Source organism: Aedes albopictus, chromosome 1 (genome assembly GCF_035046485.1).
Source record: "Aedes albopictus strain Foshan chromosome 1, AalbF5, whole genome shotgun sequence".
Lineage (NCBI taxonomy): Eukaryota > Metazoa > Arthropoda > Insecta > Diptera > Culicidae > Aedes > Aedes albopictus.
This window is the reverse complement of record NC_085136.1, coordinates 122,492,435-122,513,714: the sequence shown is the minus strand read 5'-3', so window position 1 is coordinate 122,513,714 and position 21,280 is coordinate 122,492,435. Positions and strand designations below refer to the sequence as shown.

General features: G+C 39.6%; 2 protein-coding genes across 2 annotated transcripts in view; both read left to right on the top strand.

Moving 5' to 3' along the window:
* LOC134289339 (uncharacterized) overlaps window positions 1–21,280 on the top strand; it is an 84,916-nt gene that overhangs the window by 14,171 nt on the left and 49,465 nt on the right. Inside the window, exon 2 of the mRNA XM_062855113.1 lies at window positions 12,355–12,520. Within this exon, the coding sequence (XP_062711097.1) occupies window positions 12,355–12,520 (166 nt within the window). The remainder of the gene's footprint in view (window positions 1–12,354; window positions 12,521–21,280) is intronic.
* The window catches only part of LOC109397612 (alpha-2 adrenergic receptor), a 206,300-nt gene continuing 195,262 nt past the window's right edge, over window positions 10,243–21,280 (top strand). The window contains exon 1 of the mRNA XM_029874146.2: window positions 10,243–12,286. The gene's annotated coding sequence lies outside the window, so the exon portion shown is untranslated. The remainder of the gene's footprint in view (window positions 12,287–21,280) is intronic.

Here is a 21,280-nt window from a genome sequence, read left to right as displayed (position 1 = left end):
CCAGAGTGGAAAATGCAATTAGATCTTTTCAGCCTTTTAAATCTGCAGGAGTTGATGGAATATTTCCAGCACTGATTCAAAATGGAGAAGCGGTGTTGGTTCCACCACTAATTGAGATGTTCAAGGCTAGTTTAAGATTGAATTACGTTCCATCAAAATGGAGACTTGTAAAAGTTATCTTTATACCAAAAAAAAGGGAAGCGAGACAAGGCGCATCCCAAAGCATACAGGCCAATTAGTCTTTCTTCAGTTTTGTTGAAGACTATGGAAAAGGTTTTGAAGGATTTTATCAATTCTTCTTACATAAAAGAGCATCCCCTATCTGACTTCCAGTTTGCTTATCAATCTGGTAAGTCAACGGTTACGGCACTTCATTCGCTAGTAACAAAGGTGGAAAAAACGTTTTCAGCAAAAGAAATAGCTCTATGCGCCTTTTTAGACATAGAAGGAGCATTTGATAATGCCTCCTATTCATCTATGAAGCGTGCCATGGAGAACAAAAACTTCGACCAATGTATCATACATTGGATTTATACTGTGCTTGCAAAAAGAGAAATCACCTCTGAGCTGGGAAGTTCTTCTATAACAGTAAGGGCAACGAAAGGTTGCCCTCAAGGAGGAGTCCTCTCACCACTAATGTGGTCCTTGGTTGTAGACGATCTTCTAAGAAGCTTGAAGGAAAAAGGTTTCGAAGTTGTGGGCTTTGCAGACGATATAGTCATAATAGTGAGAGGAAAGTATGACGAAACTGTTTCGGAGAGAATGCAAAGGGCTCTAAACTATACACATTCATGGTGTATTAAGGAGGGCCTTAGCATCAACCCGTCAAAAGTCGTTATTGTCCCTTTCACTAGGAGAAGGAAGATCAACCTAAAAGCTTTTCGGCTTGGAGGGATACAAATTCATCCTAGTGATCGAGTCAAATACTTAGGTTTGATACTGGATGCTAAACTGAACTGGAATGCTCAAATTGAGTCCGTGATCGGTAAGGCAACAAGTGCGTTCTGGTTATGCTCCAAAACTATTGGCAGGAAGTGGGGCTTGAAACCAAAAATGATAATGTGGATTTATACTGCCATAATCCGCCCAAAAGTGACGTATGCTTCGTTTGTCTGGTGGCCAAAAACAAAAGAGGCTACCACGCAATCAAAGCTTGCGAAAATTCAACGTCTTGCGTCCTTTGCTGTTACAGGAGCGATGCGAAGCACTCCATCAAAAGCTTTAGATGCGATTCTCAATCTGCTACCTTTGCACGAGTACATGCAATTAGAAGCAGAAAAGGAATTGCTGAGACTTGAACGAGTTGAAAAGTTTATGCCAGGTGATCTTGTAGATCACCTGAGCATTTCACAATACTTCCAAAATAGGCCAGTAATGAAAATGATTAAAGACAAGTTGCACGAAACAACTCGTGCAGATTGGGAAGTCGGAGGTCCCACTGTTCGTCAAGGATCAATCAAATTCTATACAGATGGCTCAAAAGTTGGAATAAAAACGGGAGCAGGAATCTACGGCCCTGGAATACAAATTTCAGTGGCAATGGGACACTATCCTACGGTGTTTCAAGCAGAGATTCTTGCTATTTTGAAATGCACAAAAATCTGCCTTGAGAGAAAATACAGATATGCAAATATTTGTATTTTCTCAGATAGTCAAGCTGCACTAAAAGCATAGTGTGCTTACAAATGTACTTCAAGGCTTGTCTGGGAATGCATTCTTTCATTGCGCAGGCTGTGCCAAGGGAATTCAGTAAACTTATACTGGGTTCCAGGTCACTGTGGCATTGAAGGGAATGAAATGGCAGACGAGCTTGCTAAAAATGGTTCCAATTTACAGTTTGCTGGCCCAGAACCATTCTGTGGTATATCAAACTGTACAATTAAAATGGATCTGAAACGCTGGGCTGAGCAGAGGGTGATATCCAATTGGATGGATGTCAAAAATTGCAATCAGTCAAAACGATTTATAACACCAAATGCTTATAAAACCAAAAAGCTCTTAGAGCTCAACAAGAGAGCTCTATGTACATACACTGGCCTAGTAACTGGACACTGCCCGAGCAGGTATCACTTGAAAAATATTGGCCATATTCAGAGTGATATCTGTCGTTTCTGTAATATGGAACGTGAAACCTCGGAACATCTGCTTTGCAGTTGTGGTGCTTTATACACGCGCAGGCAAAGATTTCTAAATAGTGGTTGCTTGCAACCCAGTGAGATCTGGTCTGCAAAACCTGGGAAGGTCTTGGAGTTTATCAATTCCATTGCACCTGACTGGGAGACGACGCGTCGTGGCAGTAGCTGATTACTTGACACATGGTAATTAGCTGGCTAGATGCGAATATCAAAACGGGACATGCCACAAAAGTTCAGCCAATTGGACGCAGTGGCTTAATTTCCCCAACAGGGGAGAAAAAAAAATTGTTTCGCTTGAGGTTAAACTTTAACTTTCAATGAAGATTATCGTTTGTTTGCAATGTTAATAACATATCGACACACTGTCAACATATCGGCAGCTGTCAAAATAAGTCATAGTCCTTTTTATACAGAATCTCACAAGTGTACTCATAATTAACGATACAGTCCTTAGATACAGTCGGACTGTTTACCATTATCGATAAAGGAAACCGTTTTGTAGTTACGATGTAATGTGACTTGTCACAATATGTTATAACAGTACCAATACCCAATAAATCCCCAGAGACAGTTGCAAAGCCTGTGTCGAAAACTGTTTTTTTGATATTTGGTCCTATGAGAAGTATAAAAACTGATAAAGGAGTTGAATACAAAGGCGTATTCGAAGAATTATGCAAACTGTTACAAATAAATCATACATGTGTAACGGCTTACCACCCGCAACAACATTGAACGTAACCATAAAATTCATGTATTGAATACAATAATAATGTCTGAATGAATATTTGAGGATTTTTACAAGCAATGTTCATAATAATTGGGATGAATGGCTTACATATTACAATGTTTGCTACAATACAACGCCAAACACTGTTCACGGCTTTGTGCCATTTGAATTAGTTTTTGGTCGAAAAAATAATCAATTCGAATTCTTTAAAATTGCAGAACCTAGTCCACTATATAATCTCGCTGCATATGAAAATGAATTATAGTTCAGACTGTAAACAATATACGAACATACTATAAATGAAGTTAAAAAAAACGAAACAAAAAAGAACTCAGATAATGAATGAAAACAGCAATCCAACAGCTATAGAACCAAACGATATAGTTTACCTGGAAAACGAAAATAAGCATAAACTAGACCAGCTGTATTCAGGACCTTTCAAAGTAGTAGATGCAATCATTGTAAACAATCAAAACAAAAAATATGAAGTGCATAAATCTAGATTGATCGAATTCTAAAAAAACACAAACACATGTAGGATCGAGGACATTCAATATATTATAATTAAAATACATTCTTTAAGTTTTACGTTTTATATTTTCACTCTATCAGACACGCGCTATCGACGTCTCACACACTCGCTTCGTTCTTCGGATCTGACTTGTGCACACTGTCGATCCATTCATGACAGGGTTGTCCAATCTGACCTACTTATACAAAGGGCCAATACGCTTCTAGACTCTACATCCCCCCTTTACATTAACGACATCAACTACGTTGAATCCTGTTGATCGTCATTGTTGAGATGACTCGATGACGTTCCTCAAAATGCCCCCGTTACTGTGCTCCGTTTCAATTGCTACAGACGAGCTACGTCTCCGACGGATTCCGTTGTGCTTCTTATTCTTCAAGGGTACAAGCCCACTGCAACCATACGTTCAACAATTTTAAATTCTTCAGGAGCGAATGTTCCACCAGGTTTGTTTGGTTCAATTTTATGCTCAAAACCAACAGCATACATTCCCCTCAACTCAAAATAGTTCTAATTGAAGGAGTCTAATTTTATTTCCTGTGTTTCTTCTCATGGTCGGTTATCGTGTAGCTCCTCCACTTTCTGCATACAGATGTTTCGTTCAATATGACAGCTTATCACAAATCCAACAACTCCAGTTGTACGGTGCAATGCAGATGTCAGCAGAAAGGGTCTGTAGTCCCAGACCGAGTAGAAACTGTCAGAAACTTGTTGCAGCTTACGCATGTTCTTGATGTTCCATTCAATTTCTCCATTTGCTTTATCGTAGTTTTGAGTAGATCCTCTAGTCCTTGCAATATTGTATGATGCTTTCACAACAAAACGTGCCACCAACTTCCAGAGGAGATCCAAAATCATCGCGACGAATCAAGCACTGACCAATCCAAATGCCTCTACTCGTGCTTGTGTTAGAGAAATCGAAGAAACGTCAAACTCCTGCTTGCTGAATGGTTGGTGACGACTCTGGCGATGCTTTTACCTGCGACGGATTCATATCGTCACATTCGATAAGGTGAAAAAATAAACAATAAATTGTGGTCCATTATTCGACTTGAACGTCTTCTGCAAAACCCTCTCAAACGTTTCCGTGCAGTCTGCTGCATATAAATAGTTTCAACGAAGCTAATGAAGTAACGATGGCAATACATTACATTACGTTTACTACAATATCTGATTAGTGCCATTTTGCATTCAATCTGCTCCCTTCAACGACACCAAACGCTCGAAAAAAAAAATGGAATGTTTTCATTGTTTTTTTTTACTCAGGCATCCGATTGATTGTCGACATATGTCATTGGATTCATGATCTTAACCTACTATTCTCTATCTGATGATAGGCATTTCTAATGTCGATCTGCAAGAATTTTACTGAGTCATTCATGGAACCCGAACATTTACCAAACAGCTATTTTTAGTTTTAGTTCTACTTATACCTGCACTATCTGTGACTGTGCTTCTCTCACTCCTAAATCATACCCCTTTGGGATCTCCACCCCACTCACCTGGAGACCGAACGCATCCTAATAATTTCTGCGAAATGTTCTGAGCAAAATCCGTAACATTATTGTGTTTTTATTTGATTTTGATTTGATATTTATGAAATGTGAGTTTCAAATTTCCTTGAATTATGAAAAGATTCTGCCCAGGATTCTTTATTCTCTTCCACGCCTCAATCCATCTTATTATTCTTTTATGTCATGAAAATACTCTTTGCCCAAGAAAGTCTAGGAAACTGCTACCACGAAACATTCCTTGACCGACTGAAAATCTAACTCGTTAGTCTCAGAATAGTTCCACCGTACACCCTCACCTACTTTGCGTCAGCAATATGGGTCTTATTGTAGTAATTTCGCGAATTTTCGGAGCAACAATCCATTTAACGATTCACATACAAACGCTGAACCTTTTGATGGAAATGATGTCTTTGATGTGTTTCACGACGGAATGGCTCATAATAAGTGTTCGAGTATTTAATCACAATACCCATGTAATGTGGATGATTAATAACTGCTATTCACCTCATGCATAACCTTAAAGGAACTATGTTTCTAGTGCACAGGCATTTCTTGGTAGAAAACTACCATTTTTTTGTGGTACACAACCGTTCTAAAATGGGTACATAACACACTACACAATCATAGATAACCAACTATTAATAGTACGATGACGTTGAACTCAAATCATTTCGTTTTGAAACTCAACTATTTCATTGATTCTTTATCCAACTGCATTGCATTATATTTAGGGTTAATCTTGCTACTCTCCTCATTGAGCTACTACTTGGCTATCAGTAAACAATACAAATTAGTTTACTCCCAAAATCATTCAATTCAAAATAGTGTTTTGGTACAAAACCAAAGTCCATTACGACACAAAACTCACCTTCTTTTTTTTTTTTGAAAACTCATCTAAAGCATTGCTTATCCAATCTCTATGCTTACGCAAAACCATTAAAACTCTGAACGAAATTATATCTCCTTTGGTACAAAAACCATTTGAATTTTGATTTAGAAACAATTAACATTTGATGCAAATCAATTCTTATTTTTTTTCTTTTTTTTCGAACAAAAACATTTGATTTTTGGTATAAAAACGATTCACATATGGTACTAACCCATCTGAATACGGTCTGACAAACATCTGACAACTATCTCTCTGTTGGTACAAAACCATCTGCATTTTTAAGTTTTGATACAATACCAACTAATAAACGTTTTCACACATTATTCTTTACATACAAAACCGCTCCACATTTGGTATAAACCCATATTCTTTTGGTACAAATCATTTCACATTTGGAACAAAATCATTTCCCTTATGGTACAAAACCATTTCACTTTTGATACATAACTATTTCTCTTTTGGACAAAACCATTTCACAATTGGAACAAATCAATTTTTCTTTTGGTACAAAACCATTTCACATTTGGTACAAAACCAATTCTCTTTTGGTACATAACCATTTCACATTTGGTACAAAACCATTTCTCTTTTGGTATAAAACCATTGCACATTTGGTACAAACCCTTTTACATTTGGTACAAAACCATTTCACATTTGGTACATAACCATTTCTCTTTTGGTACAAAACCATTGCACATTTGGTAAATAACCATTTTTCTTTTGGTACAAAACCATTTTACATTTGGTACAAAACCATTTCTCTTTTGGTACAAAATCATTTCACATTTGGTACATAACCATTTCACATTTGGTACAAAACCATTGCACATTTGGTACATAACCATTTTACATTTGGTACAAAACCATTTCACATTTGGTACATAACCATTTCTCTTCTGATACAAAACTATTTATTTTATGGTACAAAACCATTTTACTTTTGGTACAAAACCACTTCACACTAGGTACAAACCGTTTCTCATTTGGTACAAAACCATTTCACTTTTTGATACAAAACTATTTTACATTTGGTTCAAAATCATTTCTCTTTTGGTACAAAACCAACTCACATTCGGTGCAAAACCATTTATTTTACGGTACAAACCATCTTACTTTTAGTACAAAACCATTTTAAATGTGGTAAAAAAATATTTTTCTTTTGGTCCAAAACCATTTCTCCTATGGTACAAAACCATCTCCCTTGCGATACATTTTTTTTTTCACATTTGGTACGAAACCATTTCTTTTATGGTACAAAACCACTTCGCATTGAGTGCAAAACAGTTTCTCTATTGGTATAAAACCACTTCACATTTGGTATGAAAACATATCTGTTTTGTTAATAGTATATTCCGTTTGGTACTAAACCATTTTGCTAAGATACATACACATATTAATGACTTTGACTTTATAGGGTATTCATAATGAATGCATTGTCTCATAGTAAACATACAGATACATAATCTTTTACATCAATTGTCACTTCAAACGACATAGACTTCAAGCGTTTGTTCAACCCAATCATTCTATTTATCACAACTCACATAAAATTTGTCTTCGGAACAGTCAATAATTGTGTCCTTAAAATAACATTTACCCCACTGTGCGTTTTTGTCTATTTCACTTTGCATCCAGAGAGGGACCTACGCCCACCCACCATCGCGCAAACTACGCCTACCCACCATCGAGCGGGTCCGACCCAAACAATACAAAACAAAACCGTGGCCATGTCCGACGGCAACAGAACACACTCAACCACGCATAACAGGAATTGCCAGCCAACATCAAACACTTACAAAAAGATTTACATTTCTTGCCGCTTGCACCATCCTACTCCCATCAACAACATCGGAACAACGTTCAATGAAACTATTGCATATCCGCGAAGGATGCTCCTTACTTCCTTCTTCTTTTTAAAAAAAAGTTTTTTTTTTTGAGGTACTCACCGCAGCAGCAACATAGACAACCTTTTACCTTCTTTCTGAGTAGCAAAACCACCAGCAGCGATCCCAGGCGGTCGGTCAAATGCTGACAATCGGCCGAATTCGAAGCCCTTTCATCGTTTTCACTATTTGAATCACTTTTTCTCTTCTCACTCTTTACTCACTGTGTTTTTTGTCCTCGTCGCCAAAATGTAGGATCGAGGACATTCAATATATTATAATTAAAATACATTCTTTAAGTTTTACGTTTTATATTTTCACTCTATCAGACACGCGCTATCGACGTCTCACACACTCGCTTCGTTCTTCGGATCTGACTTGTGCACACTGTCGATCCATTCATGACAGGGTTGTCCAATCTGACCTACTTATACAAAGGGCCAATACGCTTCTAGACTCTACAACACACACATTCACGCTTACACAAAACCTTCCTAAAGGAAGAGGGGAGAGTGGCACAAAAACATTTAAAAAATATAAAAACTGAAATATTTATAACTAAATACCTGTCAGAAAACATAACAAAATTACTATACCGAATAGCTAAATTTGTAAAGACTCAAACAATGTTAGTTCTCTTGTAGCGAATATAGGTACGAACAAATTCCAAAGAAAAACTCGTAGAGAAAATTTTGATTCCAGGAAATGATTGAAGAAATACATGTACGAACTTCTATAGCAATCATTTAAAGAATTTCCTAAATTATCCCTGATGAAATTCTATTAAGAATTTATAAAATAATTTTTGAAGGAACTCGTAGACTTTTGATTTGATAAATATTTCGAGAAATTCTTAAGAAAAAAGACCCAAGAAAAAAAAGCTTGAACAATTTTTGAAGAAATACATGGACAGGAAATTCTAATGGGATACCTGAAGGAAGCCTTGGAGATATTCTTGATGAAATAATTCAAGAAAATCCTGCAAAAATCGTCTTTCGAAAAAAAAATCTTAAAAAAATGATAAACTTTGATAGAATTCTCATGGAATTTTGGGTGTGTGCCTGGCGGTAATCGTGCAAAAAAAAAAATCAATAGAAGTAATAGGAAGGGATACATTCTAGAATACTTCTCGGGAGAATCTTTAAAAGAATTCTAGCTGAACTCCTGAAAAGAATTCCTGCAAGAATGTCCGCACAGAGCTATGGCATATCATGTATGAGAACAGCTTTTATAGAAAGCTGACCAGCTTGAATCATTTAGTCCATTCTGATTTCGCCGGATTCGTCAAGGTGCGTCCAGGTTGTGTACGCTCATGCCATCACGAGTCGTGTTACGAATGAGGGTTCAATTTTCAATAGATCCGGACGATTTGTTCGTTTCTCAGATGACATGTACAATTGTATATCATCATCAGAACATTTGAAATGTGGCGTAGCAGCACACCTAAAACGCAAAGTAGCAAAAGTCGGACGGAAGGTGAACGCGTCTATATCAAAGTAGATGCAGCTAGGTGGAACAAAACGAGACAAGGTAAGCCCATGCAGCAGAGTGTTAAGATAGACGGAATTAGGTGGTGGAAAAATTACTGCGATCCAGGAAGGATTCACACCATAAGTTCAGGAAATGTGTCATGTATGTCATGATTATAAAAACATAAGACCCTACCAAGCATCGTTTTACCATACCCAATAACTTGTGACCAACTTAATACATACTTTAATTCTTTAGATAGATTTTAAAACTCGTATGAACTGTATGTAACTGCAAATGAAAATAGCAAAATGTGCTGTGCACATAATTTTCCTGAGTTGACCAATGACATACATACATACCACGTCAGGTCAGCTGATCGAAAGCTTAAACCTATAGTTTAGTTTAGTTGTATTAATTTCCAGTGGAAAAAATGGTACAAAATCACTTTTTTTATTGATTGACCTACATACACATACCAACAGAAGCGTAATGTGTCTCGCCCCTGTTCACAAAACTTGCACCACGCGCGCTTTGACATTATCCGCTATCCGCATATCCCACCACCATCAGCGGTTCTGGTGTAGTGGGCTTTAATGACAATTCAATCCCATTTTCTACGAAACATTTCCCAATTTCCTGGAATCACCTGTTCAACACTACCAGCAGCACCACCCAACTCCCATCCTGATCCAGAGCGGCCCCTCTAGCGTCCGAGTGTCGATTCCCGGTAGTTCCAATTTTTCTTCATTACCTGCTGGCGCTGCATCTATCACGTCACGTCTAGGTTAATGTTTTCTGTTTTCCCCCATACGTTCGACAACCTTCCTGGTCGGTCACATCACACCGCCGGCCAGAACCAGAACCAGTAGTATTTACAAACGCAATCAAATCCAAAACACAACGCCACTCACTCTCACCCGGTGCGAGCGCGGACGGCAACGACGTTCCCTCTCGCGACTGAAATGAATTCCGTCTCACGCGCGAGTTCATCCTCTCAGCTCAGTGCGAGCGAGCGCGTGTGGACCGCAAATCTCCGAAGAGCGAGCGTCCGGTTCGGCCCGAGTGCGTTTTTCCGCACGCAGCACAGCTGCTACTGCTGGACCAAGCAGGCCGGAAAAGTCGAACCAACCCTGCCAGTACGGATTTCGACTCGTCCCGGGCAAGTAACGAAAATTCGGCAACCGTAATCGCGCGAACAACTGGGGGGCCCGTGTGTGTGCATCCAGTTTCTGTCCCCTTCTCATATATGTACCTACTGTAAGGGTCAGTGCAGGCCAGTCAAGACGGACTTTTCTTCCTTCGGTGTTCTGAGTTCTTCATCCGTACGTTTGCGGCCTGCCTGCTGCCGGAATCTACGGATCTGTTTGGGAGTCGGGTGATAAGATCTGGGACCCCCGGCGAGAAAGGGGTAAGCCTGGTTAATACGCGCGCGTTTCTACGACACGGGCTTGCCCCAGGGGGCATTAGAGAGGTTGGATTTCGGGTTCAGGCGAAGGAAGTCGAGGCGCGGAAGCCACGGGTATCGCTTAGTGGCGTTTGGGATGTTTTCCGGTGTTTCACCTGGCTGCGTCTTCCGTCGCTCGCTGCCGCTGCCGCCGCCGCCGTAGGATGGGAGATGAAGATTAAGCGTCGTCGAAAGAGACAGCGGAGTTCGATACCGTGAAAAAGTGCCGAAGTTTCGATTCAAAGGCCACCGCGTTACCTGTGCGGTTGTGTGTGCTGTGTGTCTACTAGGTACAGGAGACGAAGAGGCATTAAGAAGCTGTTGACGGGATGATGCAAAGATGACTGTCGTGCCGTGAATAAGTAATGATATTGAACCACAGTGAGTGGCGCTCGGTGGTTGAAGTCGAAAGCTCTGCGACTGTTTTCGGCATCGGTGCTCGTGTAGATTACGGAGTTTGTTTGGAGGTTTGTGGGGATTGAGGAGATTGTTTGGCCGGATGCCGTTGATAAATATGTTTTGTGCCAGTGCGTGACGAAGTGGAAGTTCTTGAAAAGCAGAGATATTCGATCGGATCGTGACGATTATCCGGCGTTGGGAGTGTTTCGGAATGCAAATAGACGACGAATCCCTCTTAGCCGCGGGCGAGTTGTGAACCCAACAGAATTCCACAAGAAAATAAAACGGAATCTCGGACGTGAAACAGACATGTTACCATTTTCATCCAGTAATCAAACGGTGGGGAGGAAATTGGTTTTCAGATACTGCTTCATTCAACGGAGAAGGCTTCTGGTCTTGAATTAAACTGCTGCGGCTGCCGAATCTAGCCGGATCCTTCTTCATCCGACTGAGCCGGGGGTAGGGCGTAAATCCTCCAAAAACCCATTTTCCCAGACAGTGAGTGATTTGCCTGGGCTCGGTTCGCAGAAGAATAACAACAACAACAACAACAATTGATATGATATGATGAGAATTTTTCCCAGGAATTCCCACCAGGGAAGAAGAAGTTCACTCCATAACGTAGATAACGAAACGTGAGGTGCATGGTACTGCGAAGAGCTCCACCAGCTCGCAGCTTCCCAACCCGACTAGCATTGCGATACTCGACGAAAGTGAGGGAGAAAAAATAAACCCCCGGAAAAAAGGAAGAACAAGTGTCTGTGCGATGTTTCGAATGTGCGATACTCCGGTAACCGTGAAGAAGATAAATGGAAAAAGCATATAAACGACCGGTTGTGTGACGGGAAAGAAAGAAAAAAAAAACGAAATACAAAGGACCAGCGCAAGTGAAGAAGCGCCATACCGTTCCCTCTCCAAAGGGAAAAAGTTGTACAAATGTGGGAAAATCCTTCGAATTGCGTGTGATGATAACAAAGAGATGTGTAACGAGTGCAGTGCGGAAGAAGGACGACGGCGACGACGGGTGATTTAAGGCATCAGGACCGACACACTCAGCTAGTAAAACTCCTGTTGACTAAGCAGTTCAGCGTGCGACTAAAGAAGAACCAGACCAAATCCAGAAGATTAAGATCAGCGTGTGAACGGTCTGGGGAAAAAAAACAAAAGCTTCCGAACGCACACCGGAAGCGCGGATGACTAATACCGTTCCGCACATCCAGTCAGTGCAGTGGTAGCCAGCCACCAGGCAGCGGGGGAAGGATTGATCGGTGAAAAGAATTGGACGGCCCGGTAAGTAAAACACATCAACCAACTGGGGAAAAAAAAATCAACAATAACAAACGAAAAAGCTTTCAAAGGCTCGCCACATCGTGTCCGCACCGCAGCATCATCCACCGCCGGTCGGTCTGGTTCGGTCCGGTCCGGTCTCGGTGATGGTGGCTGGAGAGATGATGGATTGCGTTTTGCGCTTCCTTTTCCGCATGGGTGGTGCCGAAGGTGTCCTCTGTCTGGTCTGGGTGCTACGTAAGCAGAATTGTTTTTTCGGGGAATTTGTTCGTTTCATTTCGCCGCCAAGATTAACGGTAATGTGTGTTGTTTTTGAGGAAGCGTGTTTTTGCTTCGAAAGCTTTCTCGTAAGTCTGACTAATTTGTTCGCATTATTACAGACGCTGCCGTGTTTGGGATGAGTTTAGATAGACGGCTCCTATGAATTATGTTAGTTTTGTTAGCTCATTGGTTCAATGCTCATTATATGTTTTTTTTTAATTCTTCAATCACTTAACCTAATTTACAGCTCTTTCGTCCACTAGGGCACTGCGTGAGCGATTCCAATTGGAAGCTGCATTTACACTTTGTATAGCGCCTAAATGTATTCTGTTTATAATATTCTAATTCTACTATATCGAACTGGTTGCCGTTGCGCTGCTTTTACTTTCTACCCTATCATGGTAGAATGATGAGCCCCGGAAATCATATGGTTAAATCTCCTGATTTTCGGCTACGCAAAGTTCATTAATCCAACAAGTTTTAATGTTTTCTCGATGATTCAGTACTTGTATGACACAAGTCCAATGTCAAAACGTCGGGAAGACAATCGATGGATTCAATAAAGACTGCGCGTACTTCCTAAAACGAAATAACACAGGCTTGTGTACAATTTACACAGATTTGTGTACTACTAAATCAGCCTTAACCCTTGTGTCAAATGTACACATTTACTTTTCTGGCTCTAGCGCTAGTATGGAAGCAAAGTTCATAATTATTTTTCTCTGATCGATGGCATGCATTATCAGGTATCGATCAGTACAAAAATAATTGTTAAATTTGCCAGCGTTAGAGCCGAAAAAGTAAATGTGTACATTTGAAACAGCGGTGAGGCTAGTAGTACACAAATCTATGTAACACGGTTACAGTGTAGACGAAAATCAGCAGATTAGAAACAGTCAGATGACAGTTTCGCAACACTAATCATATGTTCACATGCTCTTAAATTAGATGAATTTTTGTCCGGTCATCTACAAAGATTCATTATAAACCGCCCAGGTAACCAATAAGCAGTTAAAGTTGCATTTATTTAGCTCTATACGTGCCTTAATTGCAGGTCATTAAATGCTAATCTACCGTATATGCGCCAAAAGTGCTAATTAAATGCAGGTTTTGACTCAATATACGGCTGATAAAATGCTCATTTTGCCTATCCCACAAATTGTCGAAAATAAAAACAAAAACATTTTCCCGTTCTCATTTCAGCCGCTTCAATCCTTCCCTTTCTATTTTCATTTTTTCTCTCACTTTCCACTCTGCAACTTTAGAGGCTTTTGTTTTTTGCTGATCCCACCGAAATTGGGATTCGATCCCTCGATCCTCTGGTTGATGAAGGTGCTGAACCGTGCTACAGGATAAGCTATAAATGATCAGATAATGTGCGTTGATTTTTTTTATCTATTTAAGGCTTGACCAATCGAACTGCTATGATACGACAGCAAGCATATATGATGCAGTTTTAAAGCTGTACACACTTAGAAAAAATCACCGACTTCGGTAATATTTTACCAAAATCTCAACCGTTACGTTTTTTACCAGAAAAATTCGGTGACGTTTACCAAACTTCGTCAAAGTTTGACAGATAAACGATAACATTTCACCGAAATTTGGTAATTTTTACAGGATTTCGGTAAAAAACCATTACCGAACGCTCAGCAGTTGAGATTTCGGTAAAAATTACCGAACGCGACTGGCTGTGCAATACGGCTTATTTAAAGGCTTATTGGTTACTTGGGTGCTTATTCATTTTGTTCTTGTTAGTTTCAACTAAACCCTTCAGGACGCGCGTCGTTGTAAAAAGTACAACACTACTAAAAACACTTCGCTCGTCGTATACAGCGCGAGCGTGGTGCAGTTTCAGCTGCTTGATGTCGCGCGTCCTGAAAGGTTAATGCTAGTTCTTTAAAAACTATGTTTAAATTATTCCAATTTTGATGAAGCTGTTCATCCGCAACTTTCATCCAAAGCACATCCTTACTAAACGAAGACAGGTTCGAGTTGTATTTGGTTGGTATCAAACCGAACCACTTTTTTTTTATTTATTTTGGGAAAATGCCCTGCAAGTACTTCTGGTACCAAATCAATAGTATTATTTTGTAAAAAAAAATATAATTCTACTATGAAATGAAACATCTCAATCAAAACAACAATGAAAGTTCAGAGTTCAATTATTTCTTTGCTTCTTTTCTTCTTATTATTGACGTTACGTCCCTACTGAAAAAAGGCCAGCACTTCTCAGCTTAGTGTGGCTTTGAGCACTTTCATATTAATTAACTGAGAGCTTTCTCTGAAAAAGACCATTTTGCATATGTACTTAAACCATGTGGTATACACGAAGATAGTCTATGCCCAAAAAAGTCCTTTTCGAGAAGTTCTTGAACCGACCGGGAATTGAACTCGTCACCCTCAGCATGATCATGCTGAATATCTACGCCTTTACAGCTGTGACTATAGGGGCCCTTTGCTTATCTATATCCTATCAGAAAGGCATAACAAAAGTGTAACACAATTTTATCTACCGTTTGTTGCTTTAAGATATATTTGATGGGATTGGTCTGAAAACAAAGGCGGTAACCTGTGAATGGTGTCAGGCCATTCGGCCGAAGGACATTAGGCCGAATGGTCATTAGGCCGAATGGTCATTAGGCCGAATGGTCATTAGGCCGAATTGGGTCTTCTTCTTGCCGTTACGGCCCCACTGAGACAAAGCCTGCTTCTCAGCTCTATGAACACTTCCACAGTTATTAACTGAGAGCTTCCTCTGCAAATGACCATTTTGCATGTGTGTATCGTGTGACAGGCACGAAGATACTTTATTGATGCTGAATCTACAGATTTTTTACCCATGAATTTTTCCTTCTTTTAAATATAGGCTGTTCTTTCTAGTATCATTGCTAAAATAGTTTTTGGCGCTGCGCTGAAACTGCTGATATTCAATTCATAAATTTTTCCTTCTTTAAAACATAGGCTATTCTTTCTAGTTTCATTGTTATACTAGTTTTTGGCAAAACTTGTTGGAAAAGGTAAAAACAACGGCTAACTTTCAATTCGGCCTAATGACCATTCGGCCTAATGACCATTCGGCCTAATGACCTTCGGCCTAATGGCCTTCGGCCTAATGACCTTCGGCCTAATGACCCAGCATCCCTGTGAATTGATCATTTTTACATCAAAATTATAACAAACTCAGTTATAGTTTAAAAATGGAATGTCAAATAAATGAAACATTTTTGACCAGTGTTTTAAAGTTTCATAGACTTCGTTTGATTTTATTTCTTCGGAAATTCTTCCAACCCATGAAAATTTACAGAGATTTCTCCAGAATTTATTCAAAAAATTCTTCCAAAATTTATTAAAATCATCGACACATTTCTTATGGAATCCTTGTACAATAGATGTTTAGGATATGATGTTGATGTAGAATAGATGTTTGAGATACCATCAAAGGATTCCTTAAAGGAATTCCACAGAAACTTTCACTCCAGAGATTTCTTAACGGATTTCTTCCGAGAATTCCCAACAAATTCTTCCAACGAAACCGTCAGTAATTCTTGAAAGAATTTCTTGTGGTTAATTTGCAAAACTATTAGGTATTTCGGAAATATCTTCAAAAACCCTCTCCTAGTGGTTTGTTCAAGAAACTTTCGGTATTCCTCCATGGATTCTTTATAGTATGTATTAATTAATCCGATTCCCGTTCCGGTCGTGAAAATTTCTCTCCCTGGGCATAGTGTATCATTGTACTTGCCTCACAATATACAAATTCATGTAATTGCAGGCAAAGAAAGCCCTTCAATTAATTATTGTGAAGGTGCTCAAAGAACACTAAGTTGAAGCGAGGTAGGCCAAATCCCAGTGCGGACTTAGAGCCATAAAAAAGAAGAGAAGTTTCTAAAATACTTTTTAAAGAATTAATCCGAAGATTAGAGGTTCGAGTCCTGTCACGGTCGCCATGTGATATGTGGAATGGCCAAATCCCAGTGCGGACTTAGAGCCATAAAAAAGAAGAGAAGTTTCTAAAATACTTTTTAAAGAATTAATCCGAAGATTAGAGGTTCGAGTCCTGTCACGGTCGCCATGTGATATGTGGAATCCGATGATTTCGAGAGTTTATATAACTTATACAGCTCTTTACGCATACCTTCTTTATTGAACAGTAGTTCCTCGTTGTCTTGCCTCGTTCTTCCAAAAGATTCTAGGTCTTTATCGAGTGATTGATGTCAGGTGTCATGGGGTCTGCATTTCCTCTTCGGACCATGCAGTTCAAAGTTGTAGGCAACGTGTAAAAGATGATTATCTCTTATTCTCATGATATGTGCCCAGTACATAATCCGATTAATCCTGATCTTCTTTGTGATAGTGCGGTTCAAAAGAAGTCACCTGGTAGACGAACTGGATTTTTGACCGCAGGCAGCCGACCATTCCTTAACAATTTTCCACTCGAATCGACGAAGCGATTTTCGGTTTTGGGAAGTCAAGGACATTGCGTTGAGGCCGAAAGAAACCGAAGGAATTATTACCGCAGCATTAACGCTCCACGGTGGTTTATTCTTCAGAAGGAAAGGAAGGATAATCTTGCGTTGCCTTCAAGCACCTCTGATGGATCGTCCCGGGTCGGTTCAATGTCGCCGTCATGTAGATGCCCAAGTATCTCAAAGAAGAGCATGGCTTGATTTTCATTCCTCCAACTTCAACTTCTTCAATTCTGTTTTTTTTTGTTGATAAGGGATCCCTGATCAAAAGTTCTGACTTACCAGGGTGTATTTCCAGTCCCGCTTCCGCAAGAAGCTATTTCGAAGCCGCTGTTATTCTATTTAACTTATTCAGGTCCTCGCTAATGATTAAAATATCATCTGCATAAGCGAGAATGAGTGATGTTTTGAGCGTTCGTCTTTGGTTGAGAGTGATTTCCGGGAAGAGTTCCTTAAGGTGGCACAAAACATAGTGCAGCACTATGGTCCACTGCACGAATTTATTCTAGCCTGCTTACTCTCACGTGAAATTTGACGTTTGAGCGGTGTCGGCACCGCTCAAACGTCAAATTTCGCGTGAGAGTAAGCAGGCCAGCATAAATTCGTGCAGTGGACCATGGTGAAGAGCCTTGGTGACAATGGACATCCTTGCTTCATGCCTTTGGTTTAGCATACCATGGGCGTTCTCTGGATTTGCCATCTTACGCACAGCCCTGTCGTCCTCCTTAGTCACGGTTAGTCGACGACTAAGGGGCTTTATTTTTAAGTCAAAAAAGATTTTTCTCAAAATAACCATGTAAAATGGTTAATGTGATTTTTACCACCATCCACGTGGTGCACATCTTTCAAAAAACATCACTTCACTTCACTGAACTGAACTGAAACATAAGTATATTATAAATAGTAAAATCACACCCTGCGTACTCCCCTTACATGCTCATGTTACGTTTGCGATACTGTCGCTTGATTGGATATATTTCTCTTTATCTTATAACATGTATACGGTTGATTTCTTGTGCATACATTTTGGCGTTTTAAATTTACCGAGAAAATTGTCTACTCAGTGACTGAGTTGGTCTTACTCTGAAATCACCACTGAGTAGAATTTTTTCTCGGTGTTTGTTTCTTCGTGACCGTAATTTCCAATCAGAAAAAATGTGCACATTTGCATTGTTCCAGTTTATTCAAGTCCGTGACAAATAAAAAAAAACAGTTGGAAACTGCAGCACACACTTATTCTGGGGTAATACGCACCAGTTAAGGAAGATGCGTCCAAATGCATATAAAAGGGCATTAATTTATTGTTTTATTGCATTTATTGCAGAAACTGGCATTCTAAGCGATCTCAAACAAAACTTCAGCCTTAATATAGCTCAGCTTTGGAAAATAACATTTTTTGTGAAGACCACCATTACGGCTTCGTATATGTATGCGGGGCAGTATGCACCCATGTTCGGGGTAAAATGCACTACAACAATGGGGCAAGACGCACCACAACATTGGGCAAAATGCACTGTCGAGTTTATAAATCTTTTCCCTTTTGAGAGAAAATGCATGTTTTCTGAGGTTTTAAGACGAATAATAGCTCAATTTCGTTTGCGATTACTTACAAAGCAATCATAGATATTATTACAGCTTGTTTTCTATAGGTGCGTTTTGCCCCATCACATGGAGTGCATATTGCCACAACCAAGAGTAAAAAATAAAATTGTTTAAAATATATAATTCACGTACATTACTGTTTAAGTTTTTCTTCTTACGCTTAGTATTACCCTCAATTAACTTAATAAATACAACAGCTTAAGGTATTTGGTCTGTTTTCACCATCAAATCGTCCGACAAACGATCGGGAAAATTATATCAGAAACCTGCTTTTTGATTTTATTCATTTTTCTCACTAATTAGGGTCTGGGACCATTTGGGCAGGAGCACCTATTTTGGGCACTTGCTGCTATAACTCAGTAAATTTAAAACCGATTTACTTGAATTTTTGCACATTGCTAGATACTGTGAGTATCTGATCGTGTCTCAAAAATTAAGTCAATCGGTTCAAGAATGACTGATTTATAGCAGCAAGTGCCCAAAATAGGAGCTCCTGCCCAAATGGTCCCAGACCCTACGTAACGCAGATATGTAAAATTTTCCAGGTGCTCTTTTATAAGGACGTTCTATTAGACTGACAAGGTTTCAAAGCTCCAAAACCGATAATTCCTGAAAAATCAAGGGGGTGCGTTTGCCTCGACAGTGCATATTACCCCAGATGCCCCCAAGCACAGTGCAACATATTTCTTGATCATTTGTTCAAGAAATGTTACACTAATTGACAATAATTGGGCAGTGTCAAAGTTCGTAATATTTATTCGGGTAAATAGTACGCAAATTTGGGCTGTTTTGGATAAAGCTGTGGCTTTGCCCGCATGTGCCTAAAACAATTTTGGCATTCGATTTGAATAGGTCGAATCTGCATAGAAATAACAGCACCTTTTCAGCGCCAGAATTATTTAAGAAATACTTAACTACCAATTACCGAAGTTAATGGCTTAAATTTTTACTCTCGATTCTGAACTGCTTGGCCAAAGTTTTGGAAGGTCTACTACATGACTTGGTGTACCCAGTAGTTCAACCTGCGATATCGAAATTTCAGCATGGATTCGTGAAAAAACGCTCGACCATATCGAACTTAATGGCATTCACCAGCACCGCTACCAACACCATCGAGAAGCGGCATCAAGTTGATACTATTTATGTTGACTTCTCCAAGGCTTTTGACAAGGTTCCACACGATCTCGCCGTCGCAAAGCTGAGAAAACTAGGGCTTCCTTCATGGATAGTCACCTGGATTGATTCGTATTTGTCCTCCAGAAAGACCTTTGTCAAGATCCGCAATACCAGATCCGACGTTTTTGATATTCCTTCGGGTGTACCCCAAGGAAGCCTCTTAGGGTCTCTAATTTTCATTCTATTTATAAATGACGTGTGTGACCATTTGTGTTCCTGCAAGCTGTTGTATGCTGATGACCTAAAAATTTATCGCATAGTCAAATCAGTGCTGGATTGCTGTGCTCTTCAGTCTGATATTGACAGATTGACATCGTGGTGTCGAATGAATGGAATGCAGACAAATCCATCAAAATGCAAAGTCATCACCTACACCCGAAAGCATGAACCGATACGGTTTGAGTACTCGATGGACTCTGCGATGCTGCAGAGAGTTTACTCCATCAAGGACCTTGGAATAACTCTAGATAGCAAACTGAAGTTTAATGAGCACATTTCCAAGACCATTGCAAAGGCCAATTCAATGCTTGGCTTCTTGCGCCGTAATACCGCTGATTTCGATGACATCTACGCCCTAAAAGCATTGTATTGTTCGCTGGTTCGCAGCGGCCTTGAATATGGAGTTCAAATCTGGGCCCCGTATCGCGGTGTTCACGAACTACGAATCGAAAATGTTCAGAAACGGTTCGTCCGATTTGCATTACGCCGACTGCCCTGGATTGATGCCCGAAACCTACCACCGTATGAACACAGGTGCGCTCTAATTGGACTGCAGACTCTAACGGAACGACAAACTTTCCTGCGGAGAATGTTTATTTTTGACATGCTGACCAACCGCATCGACTGTAGCTGCTTGCTCCAAAGAATCAGTTTCCGTGCACCCAACCGACAACTCCGCGTTGCTAGCCTTTTGTGGATTCCCGGACATAGAACTGATTATGGACGTAATAATCCTCTGGACAGGTCTTGTGAATTATTTAATGCTGTTTATGACGAATTTGATTTTAATGTTAGTAGAATAGAATTTAAAAATAGGATTAAGTATCGGTCTGTGTAGTTTTTCTAACTAAAGACGGCTAATAAATAAATAAATAAATATATTTACATAAAATGCCAAATTCCGAAAAAAAATCCATAATTTGTTGTAAAGAGAAATCATGCATGAAATTCCATGGGTTCTTCTACGATTTGAATATTGTCGCATAATCTGAATCTTCACCTAGAAATTATTTGAAACTAGCTGACCCTACGTGGCTAGCCACGTTCCTAAAAAAGTAATTTTCTTTATCCAATGAAGAAAATCCCAGATTCTCCTGGAAAGAAAATTTCTAGAAGCTTCATTGAAGGCTTATGTATCAATATGTGAAATATTTCACTCAACATGGTGCATTTCTTTGGAAAGCTATATATATATGACTGTTGTAAAGGGCGAGTCGTTAATTATTGTGCCACCCTACCTTCAACTGATTCGCAAATTGTCTACATTTAA